Source organism: Bos javanicus, chromosome 10 (genome assembly GCF_032452875.1).
Source record: "Bos javanicus breed banteng chromosome 10, ARS-OSU_banteng_1.0, whole genome shotgun sequence".
Lineage (NCBI taxonomy): Eukaryota > Metazoa > Chordata > Mammalia > Artiodactyla > Bovidae > Bos > Bos javanicus.
Window position 1 is genome coordinate 70,807,278 of NC_083877.1, and position 27,831 is coordinate 70,835,108.

A 27,831-nucleotide genomic window follows, 5' to 3' on the forward strand; every position below is an offset into this window, starting at 1 on the left:
GAAAAGGGGACGACAGAGGATGAGATGGCTGGATGGCATCACTAACTCAATGGACATGAGTTTGAGTGAACTCCAGGAGTTGGTGATGGACAGGGAGGCCTGGCGTGCTGTGATTCATGGGGTCGCAAAGAGTCAGACATGACTGAGAGACTGGACTGAACTGAACTGAGGGGATTGTGCTTGAATATAATACAAATAAATACTGTAACTGAATTAACAACAGAGATCTTCTATTTAAGATGCGGCTAGAAATGTTCTTTGATGTCAGTCATGTTTCTGATTAGAGAGAACCAGAGAGGGACTCACAGTTGATGTCAGGTATCAAGTCTGGAAGGCAAAGGAGCATTTTGGCAAGTGGAGAAGTGTGGGAAGAACATAGATAAGTCGTAGAGGCCTCATGTAGTATTGAGCATGAGTCAGAAGGGATAAGAGCTGAAGGGGCAAGTAAACTGAAGGAGCAGATGAACTGAAACAGCAAACATAAAGAAGTCCACTGACCACAGGCTGGGAGTCACGTCATTGCCAGGAAAGGGATCAGCAGGAGACTGATAGAACAGGAAGGTGAAACTGAAGGATATCACAGCAGAAAGGTAGCAGGTTGGAGGGTTTCGGTGCAGAATGACTGAGTCATACACACTGAGAGATGTGGTAATAATGTGGAGATAATCGGGTATAGAACTAGCCACCCCCAAGGTTCCAGATGGAACTTGGGGTGGTGATGAGATCATTTAGACAGGCTCGAAATGTCCCTTTCCAGGCAACTCTCCTACAGTCTTGATTTCCAAAGCCTTTGTTTAAGAGGTAGGATTGCTTCAGAATGGCTTCCTTGAGTGGGGTCTGGTCTTTGGTGACAGCAATGGTGAAGGGCAGTCTTGGCTTGGTGGTATGACTGCAAAATGAACCCCCAAATGTTGACGTGTTTGTGAGAAATTTAAAATCTTCCAAGTGTAAGGTCTTATCCCAACATATCAAAGAAGACCTTTTTGTAAAATGTGACAGATCAGATGTATTTTTAATGCCCAACTAACAAATGGTTGCTGAAAGTATTTTTAATTAAGATATAATCGACATAGAACATTGTATTGTTTTTAGGCATACAATATAATGGTTTGATTGCTCCCTATTCAGTGTTTTATTGAAGCCAGGGAAACCTAAGAAAAACTCTATGGAGGTTTAGCTCAGGTATCTTTTTTTTTAAGTTATGATATTTATTGCTAGTTTAAACATGGGAATCAGATCAGATCTAGAAGATAATAAAAGCATATTATTATCCTGCTACAAATTCAAAGTAAAATGGTTCCTTAGGTGGGACTGTTCTGTTTTATTGTTATTCTGAATTATTTACATGTAGTATGATTAAATTTATAATTTAACACTGGAAATGTACATTATCAACTGTGACTATGACATATTTGATTGTATAGTATTTCATTAAGGTGGATTTTAGATACTTTAACCCTGTTGACTTCAAAATGTGCTTGTTCTTGTAACTGTTTCTTATAGTTCAGAATGTTACATACAAAACCTATAACCATGTGCTTTCATTTTTTTATTTCCCATTGGGAAATTCACCCAAACGATGAGGGTCTGTGCTACAGAGATTTGCCTTGTGCCCTTAAGTAGAAGAGGCTGTGAGAAGGCAGGTTCAAGTGCAGAGTGCTGGCACCTTAGTTAGATGCCTTCTTCAAGCATTGTCCCAGAGTCCTGCGAAACACACAGAACTTCACCTTTCTTAGAATCTGACATCATCCAGCTAAGAGTCTCTCGCATCATGCCAGCTGCCATGCTCTTTGTTTCTGCCCCATGCTTATTGGACAAAGGCAGAGAGGAACAGGGAGAGAGAAGAGCTGTTCATCCTCCACTGTGTACTGCTACTGTGATTACTACTGCTGCTGCAAACTGACTGCTTCTTTGACTACTGACTAGGATTTTTGGGCGTTTCCTGTTTGCTAGGCCTCATTCTAAGTATTTAAATATATAACTCATTTAATCTGTGTAACAACCTTATCAAGTAGCTCTTATTATCTTCATTTTATAAAAGGTAGATGAAGAATCTGAAACACAGCTAGACACCTGACTGGCCTAAATTCATACCACTAGTAACTGGAGGGTGTAAATGGTCTAATTAACTCGTTTTTATCAGCTTGTTAAAGTGTTAACATTGTACTCTTAAAAATATTCACTTAAGGTACTCCAAAGTGTAATTCAGCAATGAAATTTGCGCTAAGAAAATTGAGTGAATGACTAAATTGTTTGGCTGACTTTGCCCTTGCAACATTTCCCTATCTCCCCAAATAGCACAATTCTCTTTTAAAATAATAGTAATAATAATAAGTAAGTTTAGAGTTAGGAGAGAAGTGGAATTATTTTTCTACTTCTCTGACTATTTAGGAAATTGTATAGTTTGTTCTTTAAAGGTGGGTTAAGAAAAAATAGTTCATATTCTGTATCTGGGAATTTGGGGTTGCTGTGCTGTTTTGGGTTTTTTTTGAAAGGATATTATAGTCTACTTTACAGTCTTCTGATTTCTCTTTGGTTCCATATATAAAGATGAGACAGGCACCAAAGTTCGGAAGGGCGTCATCCTGCTTGTCTATATATCATACATCATGTTTGGGGCATTAGTATTTGGAGCCTTGGAGAGAGACTTTGAGGTACAGCAGCGACATTTGGCGGTTAAGGCAAAAGCTGATTTTCTAAAAAATCGTTCCAATATGACTAAGGAAGATGTCAGAAGATTTGTGCAGGTAAGAAATGAAGAAGTGTGTATTTTCAGAATCATACTACTGCTAGCTATGCAGAGAAGCCTTCAGTGTGAAAATTCTATGAAATACTTTCCTTCATTGGGACTAAATTCGTTTACCAAGCAGGATATTTCAGGTTAGCTATGGAACAGGCAGGAGGAACATAAGGAAGTCATGCAGACTTGGAAGAAAAAGGAAGGCAGCAGATGATAATGAGGTAGAAGAAGGTAAAAGTGACAGGAGGGACAAATTACAGCCCAACTGGTAGGTGAGGATAAAAGCTGAAACCGTTCTGATTGAAGTGATCTTTTTCATTATTCCACATGAAGTTCAGAAATATGTTCTGCAAAGGAGATAAGAATCTGGCAGGAAAATTGGCTTATTTCCCTTCCACTTTTCCCAAATATTGCCATGCTCTAAGCTCTGGACATATTGTCCTTAAATATTCTCTTGTAATATCTTTTGTAGTTGAGAAAATTTAATTTTAATGTAGTCATTGTTATTATTCTTTTCCTTTAGGGTTTATACAACTTTTGCCAGTCATTCCCATCTTTGAGGTCATAGAGATATTTTCTTAAACTTTCTTCTAGACATTTTTCAAATTTGCTTTTTTACCAAAAAATATCATTTCATTTTGGATTGCATGTGTGTGTGTGTGTGTGTGTGTGTGTACACACACACATGTGTGCACCTTATGTGTCCCTGTAAAGTAAATTCTAATTTTATATATTTTTTTCCATATAGACAGCCCATTGTTTCAGAACAGTTTATTTATTGATTTTTGTTTTCCTATTAATTTTTAGTGTTATCTCTATCGTATTGCAGGTTCTCTTATGTCCATAAATTTGTTTCTGGGTTTTTGATTCTGTTCCATTTTGTCTGAGTGACAATACCATTGCAATAAATCCTGAAATGAACTTTCCTATCCTTTTGTATGAATTTCAAGATCAGATTGTCATGTTTCATAATATACTCTGCTGAGGTTTTGATTGAATTTTCTTTGAATTTGGGGAGAATTATTATGAGATAATATTGAACATTCTCAAACATGGAATCAGTACTTGGAATCATATAATATGTAGTCTTTTGTGAGTGGCGTCTTCCACTTAGCATGATGTTTTTGACATTCAGCTCTGTTGTTTCATTTATCACTAGGTAAATTCTTTTCATTGCTGAATAGTACTCTATGGTATATCTATACCAAAATTGGCTTATCTGTTCACATTGATGAGCTTTGAGTTGTTTTCAGGTTTATATCTATCGTAAGTGAAATTGCTACAAATATGTGCTTTGTGGGGAAACATGTTTTTACTGTTTTGGTAAATGCCTAGAAGTGGAATTGCTATGAGAACTAGTAAATCTGTATAACTCTATAAGAAACTACCCAACAGAGTTCTCCAGAGTGGTTATATCATTTTACAAACCCATCAACTACATTAGAGTTCTAGCTGCTGTACATCCCCGCCAGAATTGGATGTTGTAAGGTGTCTTTATTTTAGCCAGTCTACTTGTGTTCTTCTGATGACTAATCATGTTGAGCATTTTTATGAGTTTATTGGCTATCTTTGTATTATCTGCTGTGAATTATCTGTTCAAATAGTTGCATATTTTTTCATTTATCTACTTAATGTGGTTATACTTATTTTTCATGTATTCTGGGGAAAAGTACTTTGTCACTCATATGTGTTGCCAGTACTTTCTCCTTAATGGTGGATTGATTCTCATTTTATTCAGTTTCTCTTGAAGACAATTTTGTTTCCTATAAATTCTAGTCTATAAATTTTGGGGGGTTTTACTTTTTGTGTCCTAAGACATCTTCTGCTAAACCAAAGTCACAAAGATCTCTAGACATTTTCTAGTTTTGCTTTTATATTTATTTGACACATTTCAAGTAAATTTTGATGAAATAAGAAGTAAGCATCAAGATTTGTTGTTATTTTTAATACAGATCTTCAGTTATCTCAGAATCATTTGTTGAAAAGAGTGTCTTTTTTTTTTTGTCATGGAATTACCATGGCAACTTTGTCCAAAGCCAACTGACCAGATATGGATAAGGTGGGGTAAACACACTCCACTTTTTCTCTCCCACTGAATGTAACTACAAAGCTGGAAAGAATATGTGGATCAGGTATATGAGGAACCTGAAAAGTAAATACTGGCAGCAATGTAAGGAAGAACTTCATGGTTTGAAGTACTGAAGAGGTGGCCAGTTAAGCACTGTTATACTCTTCTGGTTGGAGAAGGAAATGGCAACCCACACCAGTACTCTTGCCTGGAGAATCCCTGGGACAGAGGAGCCTGGTGGGCTACAGTCCATGGAGTCTCAGAGTCAGACACAACTGAGTGACTCACACACACACACACACACACACACACACACACACACACACACTTCTCTGGTATCCCCCAGCCTGGCCTTAATGTAGCTGGAAACTTAGGCATAACAGTTAGAAGACCCTGGGAGACATCCGCTAGTTCTGGCTCCAGATCAGGAAAGGGACCTCATCTTGCTCAGAGAGAGTGCGGAAGCCCTCCCTTTTGTTCCTTTTCTTTGTCCTCTTTTACCCCAGTTCACCAGCAATCCTGTGGGGGTGGCAGCACAGAAGACAGCAGCTGTGGAAGCATAGGAACCCACACAACTCTGAGGGAGGGGAAACTCAGCTCTGTTCCCTGAAGCTGTAGTTTCAAAGTTAGGGCCAAACCCTTTCTTTTTTTCCCCATCTTTCTTCTCCTACCACTTGGCCCCAGATGCAGCACAATCAAGGAAGTAGTGGTTGTTTTCCATCTAGAAGACTGAAAAGGGGAGCCCCCAAGAAAATGAGACCACAGACAGGGAGCAGTTTGGGGAAGTGACCCTATAAAATTGCTTACAATCTCCTGAGCTCACCCCTGACCTACTGATGCGTGGATCTGACCCTAACTTTCATACCAAAGACTTTGAGAACTGAGCTAGTGGGTAGACCTGAATCTAAGTCCCAGACCGCCTTCTGAGTGATGGACTGTGGGACAGGTCCCAGATGGTACTGCAGAAGCTAGGAGAGCTGAACAGACACTGGAACCACATTTCACAGAATGTGAATTAGAATTTGCGGTCTGAATCTAAACAGAGAAAGTGAAAGTATAAGTCGCTCAGTCATGTCTGACTCTGCAACCCCATGGGCTATAGCCTACCAGACTCTTCTGTCCATGGGATTTTCCAGGCAAGAATACTAGAGTGGGTTGCCATTTCCTTCTGCAGAGGATCTTCCCAACCCTGGGATCGAACCTGTGTCTCCTGTGACTCCTGCATTGCAGGCAGATTCTTTACCTGCTGGGTGATCAGGGAAGCCTAAACAGAGAAATTGCCTCTAAACTGAAAATAAGTCTCTGTAGGATTTAAATAAGACTCAGAGTCTCGTAGATTAGTTAGTGTTCAAAATGTAGAGGATACAATCCAGAAGTGCTCAGCTTAGGAAGAACCACAAAAATCTAGTGATGAATCCTCTCAGATTTTGTCTGAAAGATTTTGTTTTTCCTTTCTCTCGCTCTCTTTTTTTTCTTCTTGTTTTGCCTTTCTAAAAGGACATTCTCATTGGATATATAAATCTAGTCTGGCACTTTAAAAACTTTCCGTGGGCTCTGGTTTGCATTGCTTATGATGGGAACTGCTGTTATTCTTAGATTTGTTGCTGTTTACATACTGTGTCTTTTTCTCCCCTCTGGTTACATTTTAGATCACTAGTTTCTAGTAATGTGATTAGGATGCTTATGTTTCTTGTGTATATGTGTTTATCCTGCTTATGGTTCATTGAGTTTCTTGTAACTCTGTGTGTCCCATTTTCATCCTTTGAAATTTTTCAGGCATTATTCTGCCCTTTCTCTGGCTCCTTTTTCCCAATACACACACTTGATATCTGATTTTTTTTTTCATTTTTTTCCCTCTATGTGGTTCAGTCTGGATATTATCTACTGCTGTATCATTAAGTTTATTAATATTTTCTTCTGTTGATAATCTCATCTATTCCTTTTTGGATATTGTATTTTTCATTTCTAGCATTTCTACTTTCTTATGTCTTATACGTTCCATTTCTCTCTTCATTATGTTAATGCTTCCTTACATCTTTGAACATATTTTTAATAGCCCTTTTAAGATCATATTCTGCTAACTTCATCCTTTTGATGGAATTGTTATTTATGAGTTTGTTTCTCTTGACTGATTTGTCTCCTGGAAATGGGTTACGTTTTCTTGATTCTTTATATGTCTGTTAATTTTTTAAAATTGATTAATAGATATTATGAATTATTTGATGGTGTTTTGTTTAATTGTGTTCCTTTAAATTCCTTGGATGTTCTCTGACAGGCAATTAAGTAAGTTACTTAAACATTACTTTAATCATCCTAAGATCCATTTTAAACTCCTTCCAGGCTTAAACTAGCCCTTTTGCTAGAGCTGATTCTGCTGTGCTTCTCAGTTATGACCTTCTGGGTTCTCCTCTGGATGTCATGAACATATAATGGGGCTTCTGCTCTCTCAAATAGTTTCTAGCTTGATGTGAGCTGCAGGAATTGTTCAGCTTACAGGCCACAGTTATTATTTTTCTCCCAATATATTAGTTAGTTGTTGCTCCATAACAGCATTCCACAAACGTAGTAGCTTAAAACATTTATTTTCTCAGTTTCTATAGGCTGGGAGTCTGAGCACAGCTTAGCTGGGTCCTTTGCAAGATTGCAATCAAGGTGTCACAGGAGTCTGGTCTCATCTGAGACTCAACTGAGGGAAAATCGGCTTGCAAACTCATTTGGCTTTCTAGCAGCATTCAGTTCCTTCGGGGTGTCGGACCAAGGACCTCAGTTTCACACTGGCTGTTGGCCAGAGACTACATTCATGTTTCTGGCACCTGGCCATTTTCATAGGATATAGCATGGCCACCTCCTTCTTCAGAGCCAGCAAGGGAGAAAGAGACTCTAGCAAGATCAGCACTGAGTCTTACATAACCTAATCACATACATTGGAGGCATGTACATCCTGTCATCTTTGATATATTCACAGCCACCTATGTGGCTGGAGATAAGTCACAGGCCCCACCCACACTCAGAGAGAAGGCGTCACACGAGTGCATGAACTCCAGACCATGGGGGCCACTTGGAGTGACTCTGCCACACTCAGGTAATTTTTTTTCACCAGCCTCATAAACTTTTACTGTTTCCATGTGCGGAACGTCATTGAGCCAAAGACTCAAAGATACCTCTATGCAGATTTCTATCATTCTTTCCCTGGGTAGCTTTGTCCTCTGTGGAACACTGCCCACAAATTGTAGCCACCTCAGCTTTATTGATTATTTTATTATAGGCACCAAAATCAGAGTGATTATATTCTTTGCAGCCAAAGATGGAGAGGCTCTATACAGTCAGCAAAAACAAGACGGAAGCTGACTATGGCTCAGATCATGAACTCCTTATTGCCAAATTCAGACTAAAATTGAAGAAAGTGGAGAAAACCACTAGACCATTCAGGTATAACCTAAATCAAATCCCTTATGATTATACAGTGGAAGTGAGAAATAGATATAAGGGACTAGATCTGGTAGACAGAGTGCCTGATAAACTATGAGCGGAGGTTCATGACATTATATAGAAGACAGGGATCAAGACAATCCCCGAGAAAAAGAAATGCCAAAAAGCAAAATGGCTGTCTGAGGAGGCCTTACAAATAGCTGTGAAAAGAAGAGAAGTGAAAAGCAAAGGAGAAAAGGAAAGATAAACCCATTTGAATGCAGAGTTCAAATGCAGAGTTCCAAAGAATAGCAAGGAGAGATAAGAAAGCCTTCCTTAGTGATCAGTACAAAGAAACAGAGGAAAATAATAGACTGGGAAAGACTAGAGATCTCTTCAAAATAATTAGAGATACCAAAGGAACATTTCATGCAAAGATGGGCACAATAAAGGACAGAAATGGTATGGACCTAATGGAAGCAGAAGATATTAAGAAGAGGTGGCAAGAATACACAGAAGAACTGTACAAAAAAGATCACGACCCAGATAATCACGATGGTGTGATCACTCAACTAGAGCTAGACATCCTGGAATGTGAAGTCAAGTGGGCCTTAGAAAGCATCACTATGAACAAAGCTAGTGGAGGTGATGGAATCCCAGTTGAGCTATTTCAAATCCTAAAAGATGATGCTGTTAAAGTGTAGCACTCAATATGCCAGCAAATTTAGAAAACTCAGCAGTGGCCACAGGACTGCAAAAGGTCAGTTTTCCTTCCAATCCCAAAGAAAGGCAATGCCAAAGAATGCTCAAACTACTGCACAATTGCACTCATCTCACACTCTAGTGAAGTAATGCTCAAAATTCTCCAAACCAGGCTTCAGCAATACGTGAACCATGAACTTCCAGAAGTTCAAGCTGGTTTTAGAAAAGGCAGAGGAACCAGAGATCAAATTGCCCACATCTGCTGGATCATCAAAAAAGCAAGAGATTCCAGAAGCACATCTATTTCTGCTTTATTGACTATGCCAAAGCCTTTGACTGTATGGATCACAATACACTGTGGAAAATTCGGAAAGAGATGGGAATACCAGACCACCTGATCTGCCTCTTGAGAAACCTGTATGCAGGTCAGGAAGCAACAGTTAGAACTGGACATGGAACAACAGAACTGGTTCCAAATAGGAAAAGGAGTACGTCAAGGCTGTATATTGTCACCCTGCTTATTTAACTTATATGCAGGGTACATCATGAGAAATGCTGGGCTGGAAGAAGCACAAGCTGGAATCAAGATTGCCGGGAGAAATATCAATAACCTCAGATATGCCGATGACACCACCCTTATGGCAGAAAATGAAGAAGAACTAAAGAGCCCCTTGATGAAAGTGAAAGAGTTGAGTGAAAAAGTTGACTTAAAGCTCAACATTCAGAAAGCTAAGATCATGGCATCTGGTCCCATCACTTCATGGGAAATAGATGGGGAAACAGTGAAAACAGTGTCAGACTTTATTTTTGGGGGGCTCCAAAATCACTGCAGATGGTGACTGCAGCCATGAAATTAAAAGACGCTTACTCCTTGGAAAGAAAGTTATGATCAACCTAGACAGCATATTCAAAAGCAGAGACATTACTTTGTCAACAAAGGTCCACCTAGTCAAGGCTATGGTTTTTCCAGTAGTCATGTATGGATGTGAGAGTTGGACTGTAAAGAAAGCTGAGTGCCGAAGAATTGATGCTTTTGGACTGTGGTGTTGGAGAAGACTCTTGAGAGTCCCTTGGACTGTAAGGAGATCCAAGCAGTCCATCCTAAAGGAGATCAGTCCTGGGTGTTCATTGGAAGGACTGATGTTGATGCTGAAACTCCAATACTTTGGCTAACTGATGCGAAGAACTGACTCATTAGAAAAGAACCTGATGCTGGGAGAGATTGAAGGCAGGGGGAGAAGGGGACAAGAGAGGATGAGATGGCATCCAAGAGTTGGATGGCATCACCAACTCAATGGACGTGGGTTTGGGTAAACTCCGGGAGTTGGCAATGGACAGGGAGTCCTGGCATACTGTATTTCATGTGGTCCCAAAGAGTCAGACACGACTGAGCGACTGAACTGAACTGAACAGCTTTATTGACTTCCAATCTCTGTTTCCTCAGCTCAGCAAAATCCCTGTGCTCTCTTTGGGGGTCCTTCGTCCTATACAGCAGTCTAGAAACTTCCAGAAATTGCCAGTCTGGGCAATGACAGTACTCACCTCATTTGTTTTCCTTCTCTCAGTAATTACAGTTCTGCATTTTCTCTTATCCAGTGTCTAGAAACAGTTTTTTTTTTTTTTTCATATTTTTTCCAGTTTTCTAGTTGTTTACTGCGAGAGGATAGTTTTGGACTGTGTTACTCCACCATGATGGAAACAGCAATCTGTGTCTTGAAGTATTTTACCTTTAATTACACCACCTTGTCCTCATTTAACATGTCATCCAAGAGTGTTTCTATTCAATCTCATTTTTAAAACTCTTCTATATAGTATTATATTATTGTGTGTTTAGCCTTTGCTTTTATTTGCCCACGTTTTATTTATGTCTTTATTCTTTCTTTGTGTCATCTCAAATTATCTCTTGGAGATAATTTTCTTTCTTGCAAAATATATCTGCAATAAATTTATCTCATGACAGTCTGCTTCTGAAAACACTCTTCTTCTTTTGCTAGACTTTAGAACATATTCCAAAAATATGTTCATCTTCTTTCTTGAAAGATATGTTATTCACTATTGGATTGACAATTATTTTCTTTTAGAATATGGGAAAAAAATAATAAAAAATTATTCCACTATATTGTGGCTTCTTTCCAGTACCTCTAAGAAGTCTTCTATCAATCTAATTGCCTCCCCTTTGTACATAATTTACCTTTTCTCTCTGGTATCCAAGGCCTTCTGTGATTTTATGATCTTCTCTTCTCATTTATTTTACTCTTTTAATTCAGCAATCTAGATATGACTCTTTTTTCATTTATTTTTTTAATTGAAGGATAATTGCTTCACAGAATTTTGTTGTTTTCTGTCTAACCTCAACATGAATCAGCCGTAGGCAGATGTGACTTTTTATTTTCTTTGGGGTTTGCTTTCTGAATCTTTGTATTTATTTCTCATATCAATTCTAAGAAATACTGGCTATTAATTCCTTTAAAATGAGAAATATGGTTGATCTCTTATTATTTATATCTTCTGTATCTCTTAACCATTCCTTTTGCTATTCTCCACTATTTTAACCTTTTTGGTGTATTTTGATTAATTCATTAAGATATATCTTTCATTTACTTATTTTCTCTTTGACTCCACTTTACCTGACTTTTTAATTTTAATGGTTTTATTTTTTGTTTCTAAAAGTTTTCTTTATCCTTTTAAATTGTATATGGTTTATGAACATTTTAAACAAAATTTTATATTATGTGTCCGGTGACTCAATATTTGAAGTCTTTAGGATTTTCATTCTGTTGCAAGATTTTTCTGTGACTATTGTAGTAGCATTCCTATCTTGCTTTTGACTTTAATTAGAATGCCTCAGCTGTTTCACTATTAAACTTGAAGCTTCTGGTGTTTATTATGGTTTTTCTATATAAAATTAAAATATTTTGTTCATATTTATAACTTATAAAATATTTCCCTAAAATTATTTCATTTTATCTGTTTTCGTACTTATTGAAGTGATCAATATATGAGTTTACATCTTTATTATTTTTGTTATATTTCCTACAAACATTGTATTACTTTAGTCATAATATATTATTTTATAACTGCTGAATTTGATAAATGTTTTATTTAGAATTGGGGATTCTATATTTTATAGGAACTCTATATAGTAGTTTCCTCCCTTCCTTCCCCTTCCTTTCTTATCCCTGTGCTTTCATGTAAGGTTTTGATGTATTTGTGTCAGATTAATTCCAGAATTCTGTAAAGAATCAAGAAACATAGAAGAATATCTTTTAATTTATTCTGCCCATTATACCACTTTCCATTCCCATATTCTTTTCCTCCTGACTGTATTTGAAGTTTCTTGGGGCAAGGAGGGGGGAATGTTCAGGGAATAAAGACATCAGTACCTTGAGCAGATTATTACTATTACTCTGTAGATTGTGAAGTTTTTAGCTGAGGTTCTTTCATCAAAAGAATTCTATGTATTTTAGACTTTGCAGAAATTGAAGGCCCTCTCATTAACTTCTTTCTTATTTTCGCATGATATGATGCAATTACTGTATTCTTACATCGTTTTCCTCATATATCTCATGGTTTCCATTTGCCTAAATGAGAAGTCTCCCTGCAACTATCTTCAACTTGTATTTGCTAATTGTTTGAAAATAATTAGTCACTATGCTAAATCTGTACACAATGTCACAAATTTCCTTAAAAAATACTGTTATAGTCATATATCTACCCCATGTACAACTTCTAAAGGGGTTGACACCGCTGAAACAAATAAGGTTCTCCCTTATAAGTTATTATCATAAGCATTTCTATTTCACTTGATCTTAAGGAAGAATTTCAGTTTGATCCAATTAAATGGGTTTTGGTTTTAATCCAACTAAATGGAACTAATTTTATTTCATGTTCTACTTGAAGAAATATAATTTACATAACCCAAACTTTGATTTTGTTTTATCTCGTTTTGTTTTCATTTGTAGATGATGACGTCTTTAATATTGTCAGGAATACCTCCCACAGGAAATAGGACTACTGTTTTCTTTTGGACTTTTACAAACTCTTTTATAACTTGTATAATCACCCTATCCACAATAGGTAGGTCTGTGCTTTTTTTTTTTTTTTCCAGTTAGAATGCTGAATATTTTACAAATGTTTTGCATGAGGTACTGTCTACACATTTATATGATGTCTTAAATTTAGTGAAATAAAGTGATTTGTTTAAGGGGCATTAGCCCATTCAGAACAAGATCTGCTAAGACAAAAGAAGCTGGCAATATTCTTGGCTCTCTGTGAAAAGGACAGTTTTTCTTGTCTACACTTTGGTTCCATTAAAATCTTGGCTTTAGACTATTTTCTTTAAACCAGGAAGTATGGAGCATAAGAAAAGCTGTCCCCTTACTCCATTTCATTTCCCCTTCATTTCATTTCCCCTTACAAAAAGTATTTCAAATATAGAAAATTGTTCCCAAATAAGTCAAAAGAGACTTATTCTCTTCTGCTATTTCCCAAAAAGCTGCATTACCAACTCTTGGGCAAAATAGGAATGAGTGAAGAAAAAAATTTCTTAAAATAAGAAGTCTTGTAGTTGCAGAGCAGAGTGTAAATGTTATCACATAAATGATATAAAAAAGAAAAAATATAGAATGATGAAGAGGAGGAAAATAATAAAGGATATAATACTCTTATAGTATCAGGAATCAAGAATTTATAAACATTTAAACACAGATTTAAGAATATTGTTTAAAATACAAAGGCAAATATAGGAGAATAGTGGGGCAATATAAATGTCAGACATGGAAAAGATGAAGAAGAAAGTGGTTATAGGAGCTGAAATTCCTCTCTCTCATATAAAAAATATAAAATTGATAAATCAACACACAGTTATATAACCGTATGTGCTGTGTGTGCAAAGTTTCTTCAGTTGTGTCCAACTCTTTGCGACCCAACGGACTGCAGCACGCCAGGCTTCCCTGAACTTCACTATCTCCCTGAGTTTGCTCAAACTCATGTCCATCAAGTCAGTGATGCCATCCAACCATCTCGCTCTGTGTCATCCCCTTCTCCTCCTGCCTTCAATCTTTCCCAGCATCAGGGTCTTTTCCAGTCAGTCAGCTCTTCACATCAGGTGGCCAGCGTATTGGAGCTTCACCTTCAGCATCAGTCCTTCCAATGAATATTTAGGGTTGATTTCCTCTAGGAACTATAGCATGCATTCTTAAAATTAGTCGATTCAAAGTACATGCTCTTGTGTAATTGCAGGAGTAGAATGTAGAAAATCTGAAAAATTTGATTTTTAAACAATTAACATCTCACTGCTCTGCACACAATAACTGTTTAAGTTTTACTCATAGAAAGTTCTTGATATATATGTCAGTATATAGTTTTAGACTGCTTTGTCAGACCAATATGTCATTAGCATTTTCTATGTCATATATATTTCAATGTAATTCTTAATGATATTGCAGTATTTTATTATATACCATATCATGCATGACCAGTCTCTTTAATTGTTTATTTATGCTGTTTACAGTTTTTCAAAATTTGAAATAGTGATTCTGTAAAAGAATTTTTTAACTCACATTTTTTGATCATTTTCTTAGGATAAGATCAGCTGGCTCATCGTATTTTTATTTTTTATTTTTGTCAAGAACTGTATGCAGTAGGGCTCTTAGAATACCAACGACTGAAAATTTGCTCTCAAAGACCAATATCAAATGTCAGATTGTACCAAGTTGCTGTATTGAGGGGTGTTGCATTTTTTCCCCCCTCCTAACAGGTTATGGAACAATTTTTCCTAAAACTTCTGGTGGACAGATGTTCTGTATTGTCTTTGCTACAATTGGAATCCCTCTAACTATCATGTTATTTAAATATATTTTTATATTAGTTTATCTGCCATTTGAAAAATTTGGAATATACCTTCAACATAAGGGATTAAATGAGGTAAATTTTCTTTCTCCTTCCACACAATCACACACATACATTTGGTAGAAAAGTTCTGTTTGTTTGTTTTTTTAATTATGTGGATTCACAACTTTAGGTTGACTAGACATATAACACTTTATACTTACTGAATTCACATTAAATTATATGAACAGAAAAAGCAAGTCATCTGTGTTCTAAAACAGACGTGAGAAAAGCCATTGTTCAAGGGACTATCTATTTCCTTTTAGATATTTTGCCTCTAATCATTTAATTTAGAAGTTGAGCAGTGGTGAATTGTGTATAAACAAGTCTCATAGGTATTTGTTCTCCTAAGTCAGTTGGCCAACTCATTTATTTTGTAGAACAGGAGAACATTTCTTAAAGGCTGTGTGACTTGCCCAAGAACCCAGAGAATTAGTAGCAGGGCTTACACTAGCCCCTAGAGGCGTTTGGACCAAGGTTTTGTCCACATATCATGTTGGGTCATGGGTAGTGACTCAATTGAGTAATTAGCACAGGTTTTACCCTTCTTTAAAAATTAGAAATGTAGTTCTTTATTAAAATTATAGAGAATTTATTACAAAAGTGAGTTGTAGACATTCTTCAAGAATCTATTTTTCTTTTATTTTCTGTGAGGGAACATAAAGAAGGGGTTCCTTCAAGGAGCCCATGGGAGAAAGTGGGCCAGGTGAGAGAGAATCCTATGAGTGGTTGGTGTGATCAACTAGTATTTACTCTGGGGCAGAGCCCTTCACAGTAGGGTGCCACATTCTTGTGATTTCTTGGTATTCTCTTTGGAGGTCTCTGGTTACAGCAGGATCTGTTCTTCTGTTCTAATTAGAGTTCAGTCCTGTGGTTCTCAACCTCAGTTGCACATTAGAATCACTTGGATCCTGGTGCCCAGACCCCACTCCAGACCAATTTGATCTGAATCTTTGAGGATGGGGCTCTCAATGGTTTTTAAAACTCCCTAAGTGATTTCAATGTGCAACTAGGTTGAGAACAATGGATTTAGACCAATGTTTCTCAACTGGAGTGATTTTGCCTTCAAAAAGGACATTTGGCAATGTCTAGATGCGTATTGGACAAGGGGTATCTCCTGCTGGAGCAGTCGTGAAGAGATACCCCACGCCCAAGGTAAGAGAAACCCAAGTAAGACAGTAGGTGTTGCAAGAGGGCATCAGAGGGCAAACACACTGAAACCATACTCACAGAAAACTAGTCAATCTAATCACACTAGGACCACAGCCTTGTCTAACTCAATGAAACTAAGCCATGCCCGTGGGGCAACCCAAGATGGGCGGGTCATGGTGGAGAGATCTGACAGAATGTGGTCCACTGGAGAAGGGAATGGCAAACCACTTCAGCATTCTTCCCTTGAGAACCCCATGAACAGTATGAAAAGGCAAAATGATAGGATACTGAAAGAGAAACTCTCCAGGTCAGTAGGTGCCCAATATACTGCTGGAGATCAGTGGAGAAATAACTCCAGAAAGAATGAAGGGATGGAGCCAAAGCAAAAAGAGTAACTAGCTGTGGATGTGACTGGTGATAGAAGCAAGGTCCGATGCTGTAAAGAGCAATACTGCATAGGAACCTGGAATGTCAGGTCCATGAATCAAGGCAAATTGGATGTGGTCAAACAAGAGATGGCAAGAGTGAATGTCGACATTCTAGGAATCAGTGAACTGAAATGGACTGGAGTGGGTGAATTTAACTCAGATGACCATTATATCTACTACTGTGGGCAAGAATCCCTTAGAAGAAATGGAGTAGCCATCATGGCCAACAAAAGAGTCCGAAATGCAGTACTTGGATGCAATCTCAAAAACGACAGAATGATCTCTGTTTGTTTCCAAGGCAAACCATTCAATATCACAGTAATCCAAGTCTATGCTCCAACCAGTAACGCTGAAGAAGCTGAAGTTGAACAGTTCTATGAAGACCTACAAGACCTTTTAGAACTAACACCCAAAAAAGATGTTCTTTTCATTATAGGGGACTGGAATGCAAAAGTAGGAAGTCAAGAAACACCTGGAGTAACAGGCAAATGTGGCCTTGGAATACGGAATGAAGCAGGGCAAAGACTAATAGAGTTTTGCCAAGAAAATGCACTGGTCATAACAAACACCCTCTTCCAACAACACAAGAGAAAACTCTATACATGGACATCACCAGATGGTCAACACCGAAATCAGATTGATTATATTCTTTGCAGCCAAAGATGGAGAAGCTCTATACAGTCAGCAAAAACAAGACCAGGAGCTGACTGTGGCTCAAACCATGAACTCCTTACTGCCAAATTCAGACTTAAATTGAAGAAAGTAGGGAAAACCACTAGACCATTCAGGTATGACCTAAATCAAATCCCTTATGATTATACAGTGGAAGTGAGAAATAGATTTAAGGGCCTAGATCTGATAGATAGAGTGCCTGATGAACTATGGAATGAGGTTCGTGACATTGTACTGGAGACAGGGATCAAGACCATCCCCATGGAAAATAAATGCAAAAAAGCAAAATGGCTGTCTTAGGAGGCCTTACAAATAGCTATGAAAAGAAGAGAAGCGAAAAGCAAAGGAGAAAAGGAAAGATACGAACATCTGAATGCAGAGTTCCAAAGAATAGCAAGAAGAGATAAGAAAGCCTTCTTCAGTGATCAATGCAAAGAAATAGAGGAAAACAACAGAATGGGAAAAACTAGAGATCTCTTCAAGAAAATCAGAGATATCAAAGGAACATTTCATGCAAAGATGGGCTCGATAAAGGACAGAAATTGTATGGACCTAACAGAAGCAGAAGACATTAAGAAGACATGGCAAGAATACACAGAAGAACTGTACAAAAAAGATCTTCACGACCCAGATAATCACGATGGTGTGATCACTGACCTAGAGCCAGACAGCCAGAATGTGAAGTCAAGTGGGCCTTAGAAAGCATCACTACAAACAAAGCTAGTGGAGGTAATAGAATTCCAGTTGAGCTATTCCAAATCCTGAAAGATGATGCTGTGAAAGTGCTGCACTCAGTATGCCAGCAAATTTGGAAAACTCAGCAGTGGCCACAGGACTGGAAAAGAGCAGTTTTCATTCCAATCCCAAAGAAAGGCAATGCCAAAGAATGCTCAAACTACTGCACAATTGCACTCATCTCACATGCTAGTAAAGTAATGCTCAAAATCCTCCAAGCCAGGCTTCAGCAATATGTGAACCGTGAACTTCCTGATGTTCAAGCTGGTTTTAGAAAAGGCAGAGGAACCAGAGATCAAATTGCCAACATCCGCTGGATCATGGAAAAAGCAAGAGAGTTCCAGAAGCACATCTATTTCTGCTTTATTGACTATGCCAAAGCCTTTGACTGTGTGGATCACAATAAACTGTGGGAAATTCTGAAAGAGATGGGAATACCAGACCACCTGATCTGCCTCTTGAAAAATTTGTATGCAGGTCAGGAAGCAACAGTTAGAACTGGACATGGAACAACAGACTGGTTCCAAATAGGAAAAGGAGTATGTCAAGGCTGTATATTGGTACCCTGCTTATTTAACTTATATGCAGAGTACATCATGAGAAATGCTGGGCTGGAAGAAGCACAAGCTGGAATCAAGATTGCCGGGAGAAATATCAATAACCTCAGATATGCAGATGATACCACCCTTATGGCAGAAAGTGAAGAGGAACTAAAAAGCCTCTTGATGAAAGTGAAAGTGGAGAGTGAAAAAGTTGGCTTAAAGCTCAACATTCAGAAAATGAATCATGGCATCCGGTCCCATCACTTCATGGGAACTAGATGGGGAAACAGTGGAAACAGTGTCAGACTTTATTTTTCTGGGCTCCAAAATGGGCAAATGGTGAGTGCAGCCATGAAATTAAAAGACGCTTACTCCTTGGAGGGAAAGTTATGACCAACCTAGATAGCATATTCAAAAGCAGAGACATTACTTTGCCAACAAAGGTTCGTCTAGTCAAGGCTATGGTTTTTCCTGTGGTCATGTATGGATGTGAGAGTTGGACTGTGAAGAAGGCTGAGCACCAAAGAATTGATGCTTTTGAACTGTGGTGTTGGAGAAGACTCTTGAGAGTCCCTTGGACTGCAAGGAGATCCAGCCAGTCCATTCTGAAGATCAGCCCTGGGATTTCTTTGGAAGGAATGATGCTAAAGCTGAAACTCCAGTACTTTGGCCACCTGATGCGAAGAGTTGACTCATTGGAAAAGACTCTGATGCTGGGAGGGATTGGGGGCAAGAGGAAAATCGGACAACAGAGGATGAGATGGCTGGATGGCATCACTGACTCGATGGACGTGAGTCTGACTGAACTCCGGGTGTTGGTGATGGACAGGGAGGCCTGGAGTGCTGCGATTCATGGGGTCGCTAAGAGTCGGACACGACTGAGCGACTGATCTGATCTGAGATGCATATTGGGTTGTACAAACCTCAGGAAGAGAGTGCTACTGGCATCCAGTGTGTAGAGGCCAGTAATGCTCCTAAACATCCTATAATGCATAAGACAGGCATTCACAACAAAGAATTATTGGGTATAAAATGTCAGTATAAAAGTTGATAAATTGATCTAGACCATCAGTTCTGAAAGTATGGTTCAAGGAATAGCAGCATCAATGTTACCTGGGAATCATTAAGAATACAAATTCTCAGCCCCCATCCCTGAGTACTGAATCAGGAACTCTGTGGATGGGGGCTCATTAGTCTATTTTAACAAGCTCTGCAAGAGATTAAGATGAATGCTAAAGTTGGAGAAACACTGACCTAAAGCCTAACTAATACTTCATCAAGATTTAAATATTTATAAGTTCTACTCTTGAGTCAGTTAAGAGAGTGTAATGATGAGCTACAGACTGGGAGAAAATATATGCTAATTATATATCCTATAAAAAGACTTGTATCCAGAATATTTATAACTCTTAAAACTCAAAAATAAGATAACTCAATATTTTTAATGGGCAAAAGGTTTAAGCACACCCTTTATCAGTAAAGATATATGCTGCTGCTGCTGCTGCTGCTAAGTCGCTTCAGTCGTATCTGATTCTGTGCGACCCCAGAGACGGCAGCCCACCAGGCTTCCCCATCCCTGGGATTCTCCCGGCAAGAACACTGGAGTGGGTTGCCATTTCCTTCTCCAAAAAGAAGATTAAAATATACTAAGTATTACTTATTAGGAGATTGCAAGGTAATACCACAATGAGAAACCAATATATGTCTAATATAATGACTCAAAATAAAAAGAATGATCACACCAAGTGCTGGTAAGAATATGGAGGAGCTGGAACTCTCATACACTGTCAGTAGGACTCTTAAATGGTACAATCATCTTGAAAACCAATTTTTAGCAGTGTCCTAAAAAACTAAACATACATCAAATTTATGATTGTTATTTCACTGTTAGTGAAATAGTAAATAGTTTGGTATTTACTCAAACAAAAGCATATGTTTACAAAGACTTGTACATGGGGGACTTTCCTGATGGTCAGGTGATTAAGAATCTGCCTTCCAGTGTAGAGGCTGTGGGTTTGATCCCTCGTGGGGGAATTAGGATCCAACATGCTGTGGGCCACAACTATCTCATTTACCTTATTTTGCAAGCAGGTCAGAAGGCATGGAGCTGTGTCCTGATGGGGTATCTGAGCTAAACTGGAGCCATGTGGGCAGAGCCCAGAGCAAGAAGGAACTGTAGCCTGGTATCTAGGCAAGAGTAATCTTAGAAGGCTTTGGAGGTAAAGTGTCACAAGGAAATTAATCTTAAATCATGGTCTAGATGTAGATAATAGGAAAGTGAGAAAGCAAGATGGCAGGACAATTGATGACAGGAGGTAGAGCAGTAGAGCCTGGACATACTCCCAGGGACAGGATTATTCATAAGAATGATCTTTTTATTGGGTTCCAAATCTTTGAGAAATGAAGGAATAGATAAAAAACTGAACTACTGGAGCACACAATCATTTTTTAAATGTTGCTTGTTTATGATATAACTGCTAACATCGTATCTTTTTCTCTAATATATTTTAGAAAAATGTTTATCTCTGGAAGAACTTATTTTTTGCTGCAACCGGATTATTTTTTTTCCTTGTATTACCACCATTTCTTTTCATGTCATTAGAGAATTGGAGTTATATTGAAGGAATTTATTATTCATTCAACAGCATAAGTGCTATTGGTTTTGGAGACTATACAGTAGGTGAGTCTTAATAATCCTGAAATAAGATTTGCTATCAGAGCAACAGATTGAAGCAGGATGTAAAATAAAGAATCAAATGGAAGTATTAGAAGATTTCTTTGAGAGATAAGATAAAGGTCAAGCCCTTCTAAATGCAAACTACTCCCTAAACCTCCCTGTCTCCTCACCCCCGCAGTTATCACTGACTGTAGGAATAAGATATAGAGCAATTCCTCTTAAACTAAATATCTCTGCTTGATCACATGTGGAAAACAAAAGGCATATGCTTTTTGTGTTTCTAAACACTAGACTTAGTTTCTTAGTCTAGTGTTTCTAAACACTAGACTTAAATGATAAAATATCCTACACTTTGTAGGTAACTTTTCCAAATGTATTTTAAATTTCTCCCTAAAATAAAGGTGAAAAATGAAGAGGGATAGAATCGTATAGACACTAGGTATTTTTTAATACCTGTGAATCAAGAATAAAATAACTCCTATGTTATGGAGGGTAGAGAATTCTAAATTGGTAGTTGTTTTCTTACAGTACTTTAAAGATGCTACTCCATTGTCTCTGGCCTCCATCATTTTTAATGATAAGTCAGCTGCAAGTTTATTGTTGGTCTTTTGAGGTAAGGAACCTTCCCCCTGCACTCCCCCCGAACCCTGCTCCACTTGTTTTTAAACTTTTTCAACAATTTAACTATTATCTACTTCAGTATAGTTTGCTTTGTATTGATTTTGCTTGGAGATCACAGAAATTATTGAAGTGAATTGAAATCCTTCAAGTGTCTTGAAAAAAATCTCAGCTACTATCTGTTCAAATATGAATTATTCCTTATTTTCTCTTCTACTTCTGGGACTCCAATTACATGGATGTAAGACCTCCTTACTTGGTTTCAAATGTTCTAATGATTTTCTGTATTTTCTTTTTTTTTGAACTTCACTGAGTATATTTCTTACGAACCCATCTTCTAGTTTACTAATTCTAATTTCTGCTGTATGTAGTGTGTTTTCTAATCCATTTAATGAGTTTTTAACTTTAATATTCTTTACCAGTTGAGCCACAAGGGAAGCCCTTGAGTGGGTAGCCTTTCCCTTCTCCAGTGGATCTTCCCGACCCAGAGATCAAACTGGGGTCTCCTGCATTGCAGATGGATTCTTTACCAACTGAGCTATCATAGAATCCCCTATCAGGAAATTGCCTGCAATGTGGGAAACCTGGGTTCTATTCTTAGGTTGGGAAGATCTCCTGGAGAAGGGAAAGGCTACCCACTCCAGTATTCTGGCCTGGAGAATTCCATAGACTGTATAGTCCATAGGGTCACAGAGACAGACACGACTGAGTGACTTTCACTTTCACTAACTTTAATATTATATTTTAAGCTCTAAAATGTCCATTTAATCACCCCTTTTTGGTAGACTCCAATTGTCTGCTGAAATCCTTCATATTTTCACTTATTTTTCCATATCATATTTTGAAAAGCATAATATTCTTAGTTATTTTAAAGTTCTTATTCACTTATTTCCATATTGGGAACATCTGTGGGTTTCTTTTATAGTTCTTCCCTTTGATTTTTAGTCATGTGGTTCTGTTTCTTGGCATGCTTGATAATTTGGGATTGCATGCTGGATGTTGTGTATTTTAAAAGTTATAGATACTCCAGGCAATGTCATCTTCCTCCAGAGATGTTTTACTCTTTCCTCTACTAGGCTTATAGAGATATAGGAGTGTGGAGAGAGTAACTGAATATGTAATCTGGTCAGGGAATGGTATGATTTGAGACTAGACTACAGATTTGGTAAAGCCTTAATTTCCCTTTGGTTTCTTCTTGTTCCTAAATTATAGTTCTTTACAAACTTCAAATGATGAAAGCCTGGTATATTCACAAGACCACACTCTAAGTTTGCTCTTGAAGTCATTTCTTTGTTTTCTTGCACTTGAATCTATTGGAAACTCTCCTTTTTAAAAAGTTTTCAGCTTTCCTTTTTTAGTCTTCAACTTCATGTGCCTTCAGAATTTGGCAGTTTATTGAAGGGGGGAACAAGCTATAGGTTTTAAATCCTTCAGGTCTCTAATTGTGTCAGTCCAACCCAGAAGGGCCACCAGAAGCCCTGTCATTTTCTCTGCTCCTCAGAGTGCCCTTCTTCTTAGCCCAGATGCACAGCCTTTTGTCTATGCCCAGACTCTGTGAAAAGAGCCACAACAACAAACTCAAGGGAGAAAGCAGCTAAAGACTTTATGTCTGTCTCTCCCACCTGGAATCTTAGTCCTTCCACTCTTGATTGGTTTAGCAGATCTCTTGTGCCTTTAAACATGATTCTGTTCTGTTTTTCTTTCAATTTATCTGATTTTTCTGGTTGTTCTTGGCTGGAAGATTCTTCAATCACAAGCCACTCCATCCTACCCAGAAATAACAGTGTCCTTATTATATTTATTTTTAATCTAAATAGGACTAAAATTAAATAATTAATATTCAATATTTAGATGGATAATTTCATATTAATAAATATATTTTGAAAATACATACCTAAAAGTCTAAGAACCATATTTAAATATCACTCCAAAGAGTCTCTGTTACATTTTTCTGGATTCCCAAAGTAGAGATACTACTTCCTTGGCATTCTTATAGAAATTTGCTTCCACTTTTATGGTAGAAAATTTCTTCTTTTATTATGAAACTTACTACTCATCTTTTTAAAAATCACATTCTGTTATTAGTAAAAGGAATGATAATTAAAATTGAAAATATTTTTAACGAAAGAAGCTTCCATTGCTCATTGAAGACATTTTCGAAAGCATGACATTTCAAGTTATGAAGAGCATCTCATGACTTAGGGAAAGCTTGATAATATTAAACCACATAAAATGATACAAAATTGTGTATACCAATGATGTCAAGTAAGCAAAAAAATTTTTTTTTGGCTGCGCTAAGTGGCATGCAGGATCTTAGTTCCCTGACCAGGGATTGAACTCATGCCCCCTGCATTGGTAGTGTAATCTTAATCACTGGACTACCAGGGAAGTCCATGAAGTTTTTTAAAAAGCATAGAATTCAGATAACATGATATCAGAAACTGCTAAGATTATAGTACAATTTTTTCCTGTTTATTTACACCTAACCATGCCTTCTAAAAATTTTTTGCATGTCTGGTGAGACTATTTCTGAGTTAAATATTCTCCAAAGTTATAGCCTATTGGAATCCCAGCTTAATATGAGGAATGTTTCATACTGGAGATTGTTTTACGTTACTTTCACCACACCACAGAAGGCTATCAAAACCAATGTCATAGTGTTTTAGAACAGGAAGATACCTTTAAGGAAAAAACGGGCTTAGATACTCTTGGTCTAGTAGTTTTCCAAATGTTTATGTTTTCTGATGACTTTAACATAATTTTAAACCATTTAATCAAATGTATTTATTTGTTTTCTGCAAGGAAAGTTTGTCCAAATATCCTTGACTGCCAATACCATAAATGGGATTTATAAATAAGTGCTCTTTTGAAACTGAGATTTACTTTATTCATAGTGTAATACATGGATCATAAGTATTCACTTTGATGAGATTTGATTAATGTTTGTCTCAGTGCAAGCACTCAAAAGCAGAATATGTCCATGTTGTGACCAACCTACAGAGGCAGGATAGACTGCAAGCAAAATTGGCTTGGACGTTGATATGGTCTCTCTCTCTCTCTCACTCACACATAGACACACACACACCAAGAGTGCGTGTGTGTAGTAGTGGTGGAGAATGATATGTAGGGCAGGGTGGCATTCAAGCAGGCCTGAAAATTTCTTAAGAGAGCCAGAGGAGTGACTGGCTTTGACTTCCATTGTGATTAGGCTATGGGAAAGGTATGACAGCTCCCATTATTGAACCAGAACTTGTATGGTTGAATTTCCCCCAGTCACCGAGGGAGGGAGTGTGTGAGCTTCCTTGTAGGTTTTCTGGAATGAGACGGGGAAAGGAGGGATGAGGCTTGGTTGGAAACAGTCAGCAGTCAAATACCAAAAATAAAGTTAGACTTGATTACATGCCACCACTTCAAAAGTACGCTTATGATCCCTTACAATCAATTTCCTGTAGTGAATTCAGGAGATCTCAGAGCTGATTAAGGAGAAGGATATGACCATAAGGTTGCAGAAGAATGAATGAGTTTTATTTGAGTCACACTTTGACGTGTTTGCATGTGGGATAATTACCTCACAGCATGAGACCATACAGAGGTTACAGCATGGGGGACACTCCCCAGGAAGAGAGGAGGGTTAGAGAACTTTTGGAGGAAGAGGAGAATCAGAGGGGCTTTGGGATCTAGGGGGTATCTGTCAGCAACCTGATAAGGAGTCTCTGGGTCAGAGAGCTCTGAAGAGCAGCAATGGCTTGGAGTCTTTGACAGCTCTAGGGTTTATCTTATCCATGGTTCCAAGATGTTAGGCACAATTTCATAGGATGTGCAAAGCAGGCAGGCTCTAAATGGTTAAAAATCTGCTCATCTGAGCTATTTTTGAAACAACTGGATATAAAATAATTTGAGTTTTCCAAGTTACTAGTATAGGCTGGCAGTGTGGGGATAGGGTGAAGCTATTGACTCTGGGTCTGGGCTTTGTTGCTGGTTTAGTTAGATTGAACCCATCACTGACTTGGAATATTTTGAGGACTAAGTGAAGTTATACCCTTCAGCAAGGCTTAGGAGCTGAGTACCACCAGTGAAACTGTAGATAATCATGGGAGATCTCCCACTAGTCTACAGCCTGGTTACGGCTATTTGGGTTCCTGGGTGTTCTATCAGTCCCTAGCTTCTCCCATTTGCCAGCTGCTGCCTTCGCTCAGTGAAGGCCCAGTGTGCTGTAGGCGGGGTCACTCAGTTCCCCTGCCCACTTCAGCGGACAACCTGTCTTACACTTGGGACACCCATGGTAATCATCACTCTACAGGTAGTAAGCCATAAATATGGCTTCCTCTCTCCTAGGAAGAACTTGTCACTTTGAAAACTTTAGTTTGTTAGGAGTCTTTTTCATGTCCTCAGCTCTTTCTCTCTTTTTGTAATAAAACTATGATTTTGTAGTGCATCTAGTTTTTTTTTTTTTTTCTGTGTTAGTATGGATATGAGCATCTCTTGTGTTTTTTTACATGCTAATACAGAAGTTCCATACATACTTTGATTTTTATAGTAAAATACACACTCAATTTATGTCAGTAGACTAGAATCTCATCTTAGATATTTTGCTTTTCTTGGGGTGTGTGTGTGCGTATACTCATGTATTTTGGGAGGCAGTTTTGGAAGAAGCTGCATCAAACAGTTAACCAAATGTCATCTTAAACCCAAAGTGAGTATAGCCCTCCAATTACACTTATTCAGTTTATTCTCTGATTGTTATGCTTCAAAAATGTTTGCTGGTTAATTTATATTTAGATAAACATCAAATCATTAGATAAATAACAAATCATTTAGTATCTGATAATGTTAAATATTTTTTGTTATTTCATGCTCTAATAAGCACAGTTAAATTGCATTCTTGTGATAAATCACAATGTGTTTATTATGTTATTTGTCTTCGCTTACTTCTTTTTGATTGCAATGTTTGTGCTCTTTCAGCTGTACCTCTTCATACAAGTAGATTGCAATCATGAAAAATAAATGACAAGACATGAAAGGAGTGTAAAAGTTATAGTATTATAGTATTAGGATGATTCTAATCATTAGTGATTTTCTTTTCCTTCTTAAAAGAGTTATCTCAAGATTTCTAATGACAAAGGCAATTAATTCATAGAATTTTAAACTCAGAAATACAGATACCTGGTACAAGGAAACACACTGTATCTTTGTTAACAAAATCTGAATCCTATTTTAAATTATTTTGTGTAATATACTTATCTTTTCCTTCTCTCATTTTAAAAGTTTCCTACATGTAGCAATGATAAATTACCTCACTGTAAAATATTACACTTACTATGGTATTTAAAAAGGATAATGTTCAAAGGGAAAGAGAATTTTTCAGCCTCCAGCTGTGTTCTAAAAATGAATAGAATCTCAATATTTGTAATTTAAATTATACTCTTTCCCTGAAAGAAGTGATAATTTTAGATATGCTTTATTTTAATTTCTAATTTATTCTCAGGATCAGATTCTAAAAGAAGGCATTTTCCTAGGTATTAATGAATGAAAGAAAATGTTATGGGGAAAAATCATCATCTGATTATTTGCATGTCATTTTCTTCCTGTCTTTAGTTTCAAATCCTACAAAAGACAATCAGGACATCACTTATTCAATCTTGTTATTAATTTGGAATCTTTATGGTCTTGCCTGGATTGCTCTTCTATTTAATTTGATAGCCAGCTTTTTTCAAAAAATGGGATCAAGGCTTAATAAAGACACATCTGAAATAGAAGTTGAAGAAGAAAAGGAGTCATCAAGCTCTGGATAGCAATTTTCTTGGTATACTTCTTTCCTCCAACTGAACTGCAGAGAATTTCTGCAGAGCCTTTTCAAAAGTATCAGAATAGGAAGGAGGAAAAGAAAAACAATCAGGTGTTTCTGCATAAATCTCTTGTGTGAGTTCCATTTCCACACTGAAATGTATTGATTTTAATTTTGTATTGTCATTAAAAAATGATTTTAAAATGTAATACACATCTCAACTAAATCCTTCCCTATACCAGTCTCATGCCATGTTTGGATTCAAGTTGGCATTTGTATACAGTAGAGGCTTATTCTAAAAGTTGTGTTTCCTTTCTTTTTCTACCATGTATTTTAATAAAAGAAGTGGGCATGTACAAAATGTGTATGCATATAAGCTATTTTCATTGGGTTCTGATTCTTGTATACATTATTT

General features: G+C 37.5%; 1 protein-coding gene across 1 annotated transcript; it reads left to right on the plus strand.

Moving 5' to 3' along the window:
- Window positions 1-27,771, plus strand: LOC133254766 (potassium channel subfamily K member 16-like). The gene is made up of 6 exons (XM_061429026.1): window positions 1-801; window positions 2,551-2,747; window positions 12,881-12,995; window positions 14,677-14,843; window positions 20,848-21,016; window positions 27,227-27,771. The coding sequence occupies exons 1-6, from the start codon at window positions 744-746 to the stop codon at window positions 27,421-27,423; spliced, it is 903 nt and encodes a 300-aa protein (XP_061285010.1). The 5' UTR covers window positions 1-743; the 3' UTR covers window positions 27,424-27,771.
- Window positions 27,772-27,831: the final 60 nt, after the last annotated feature.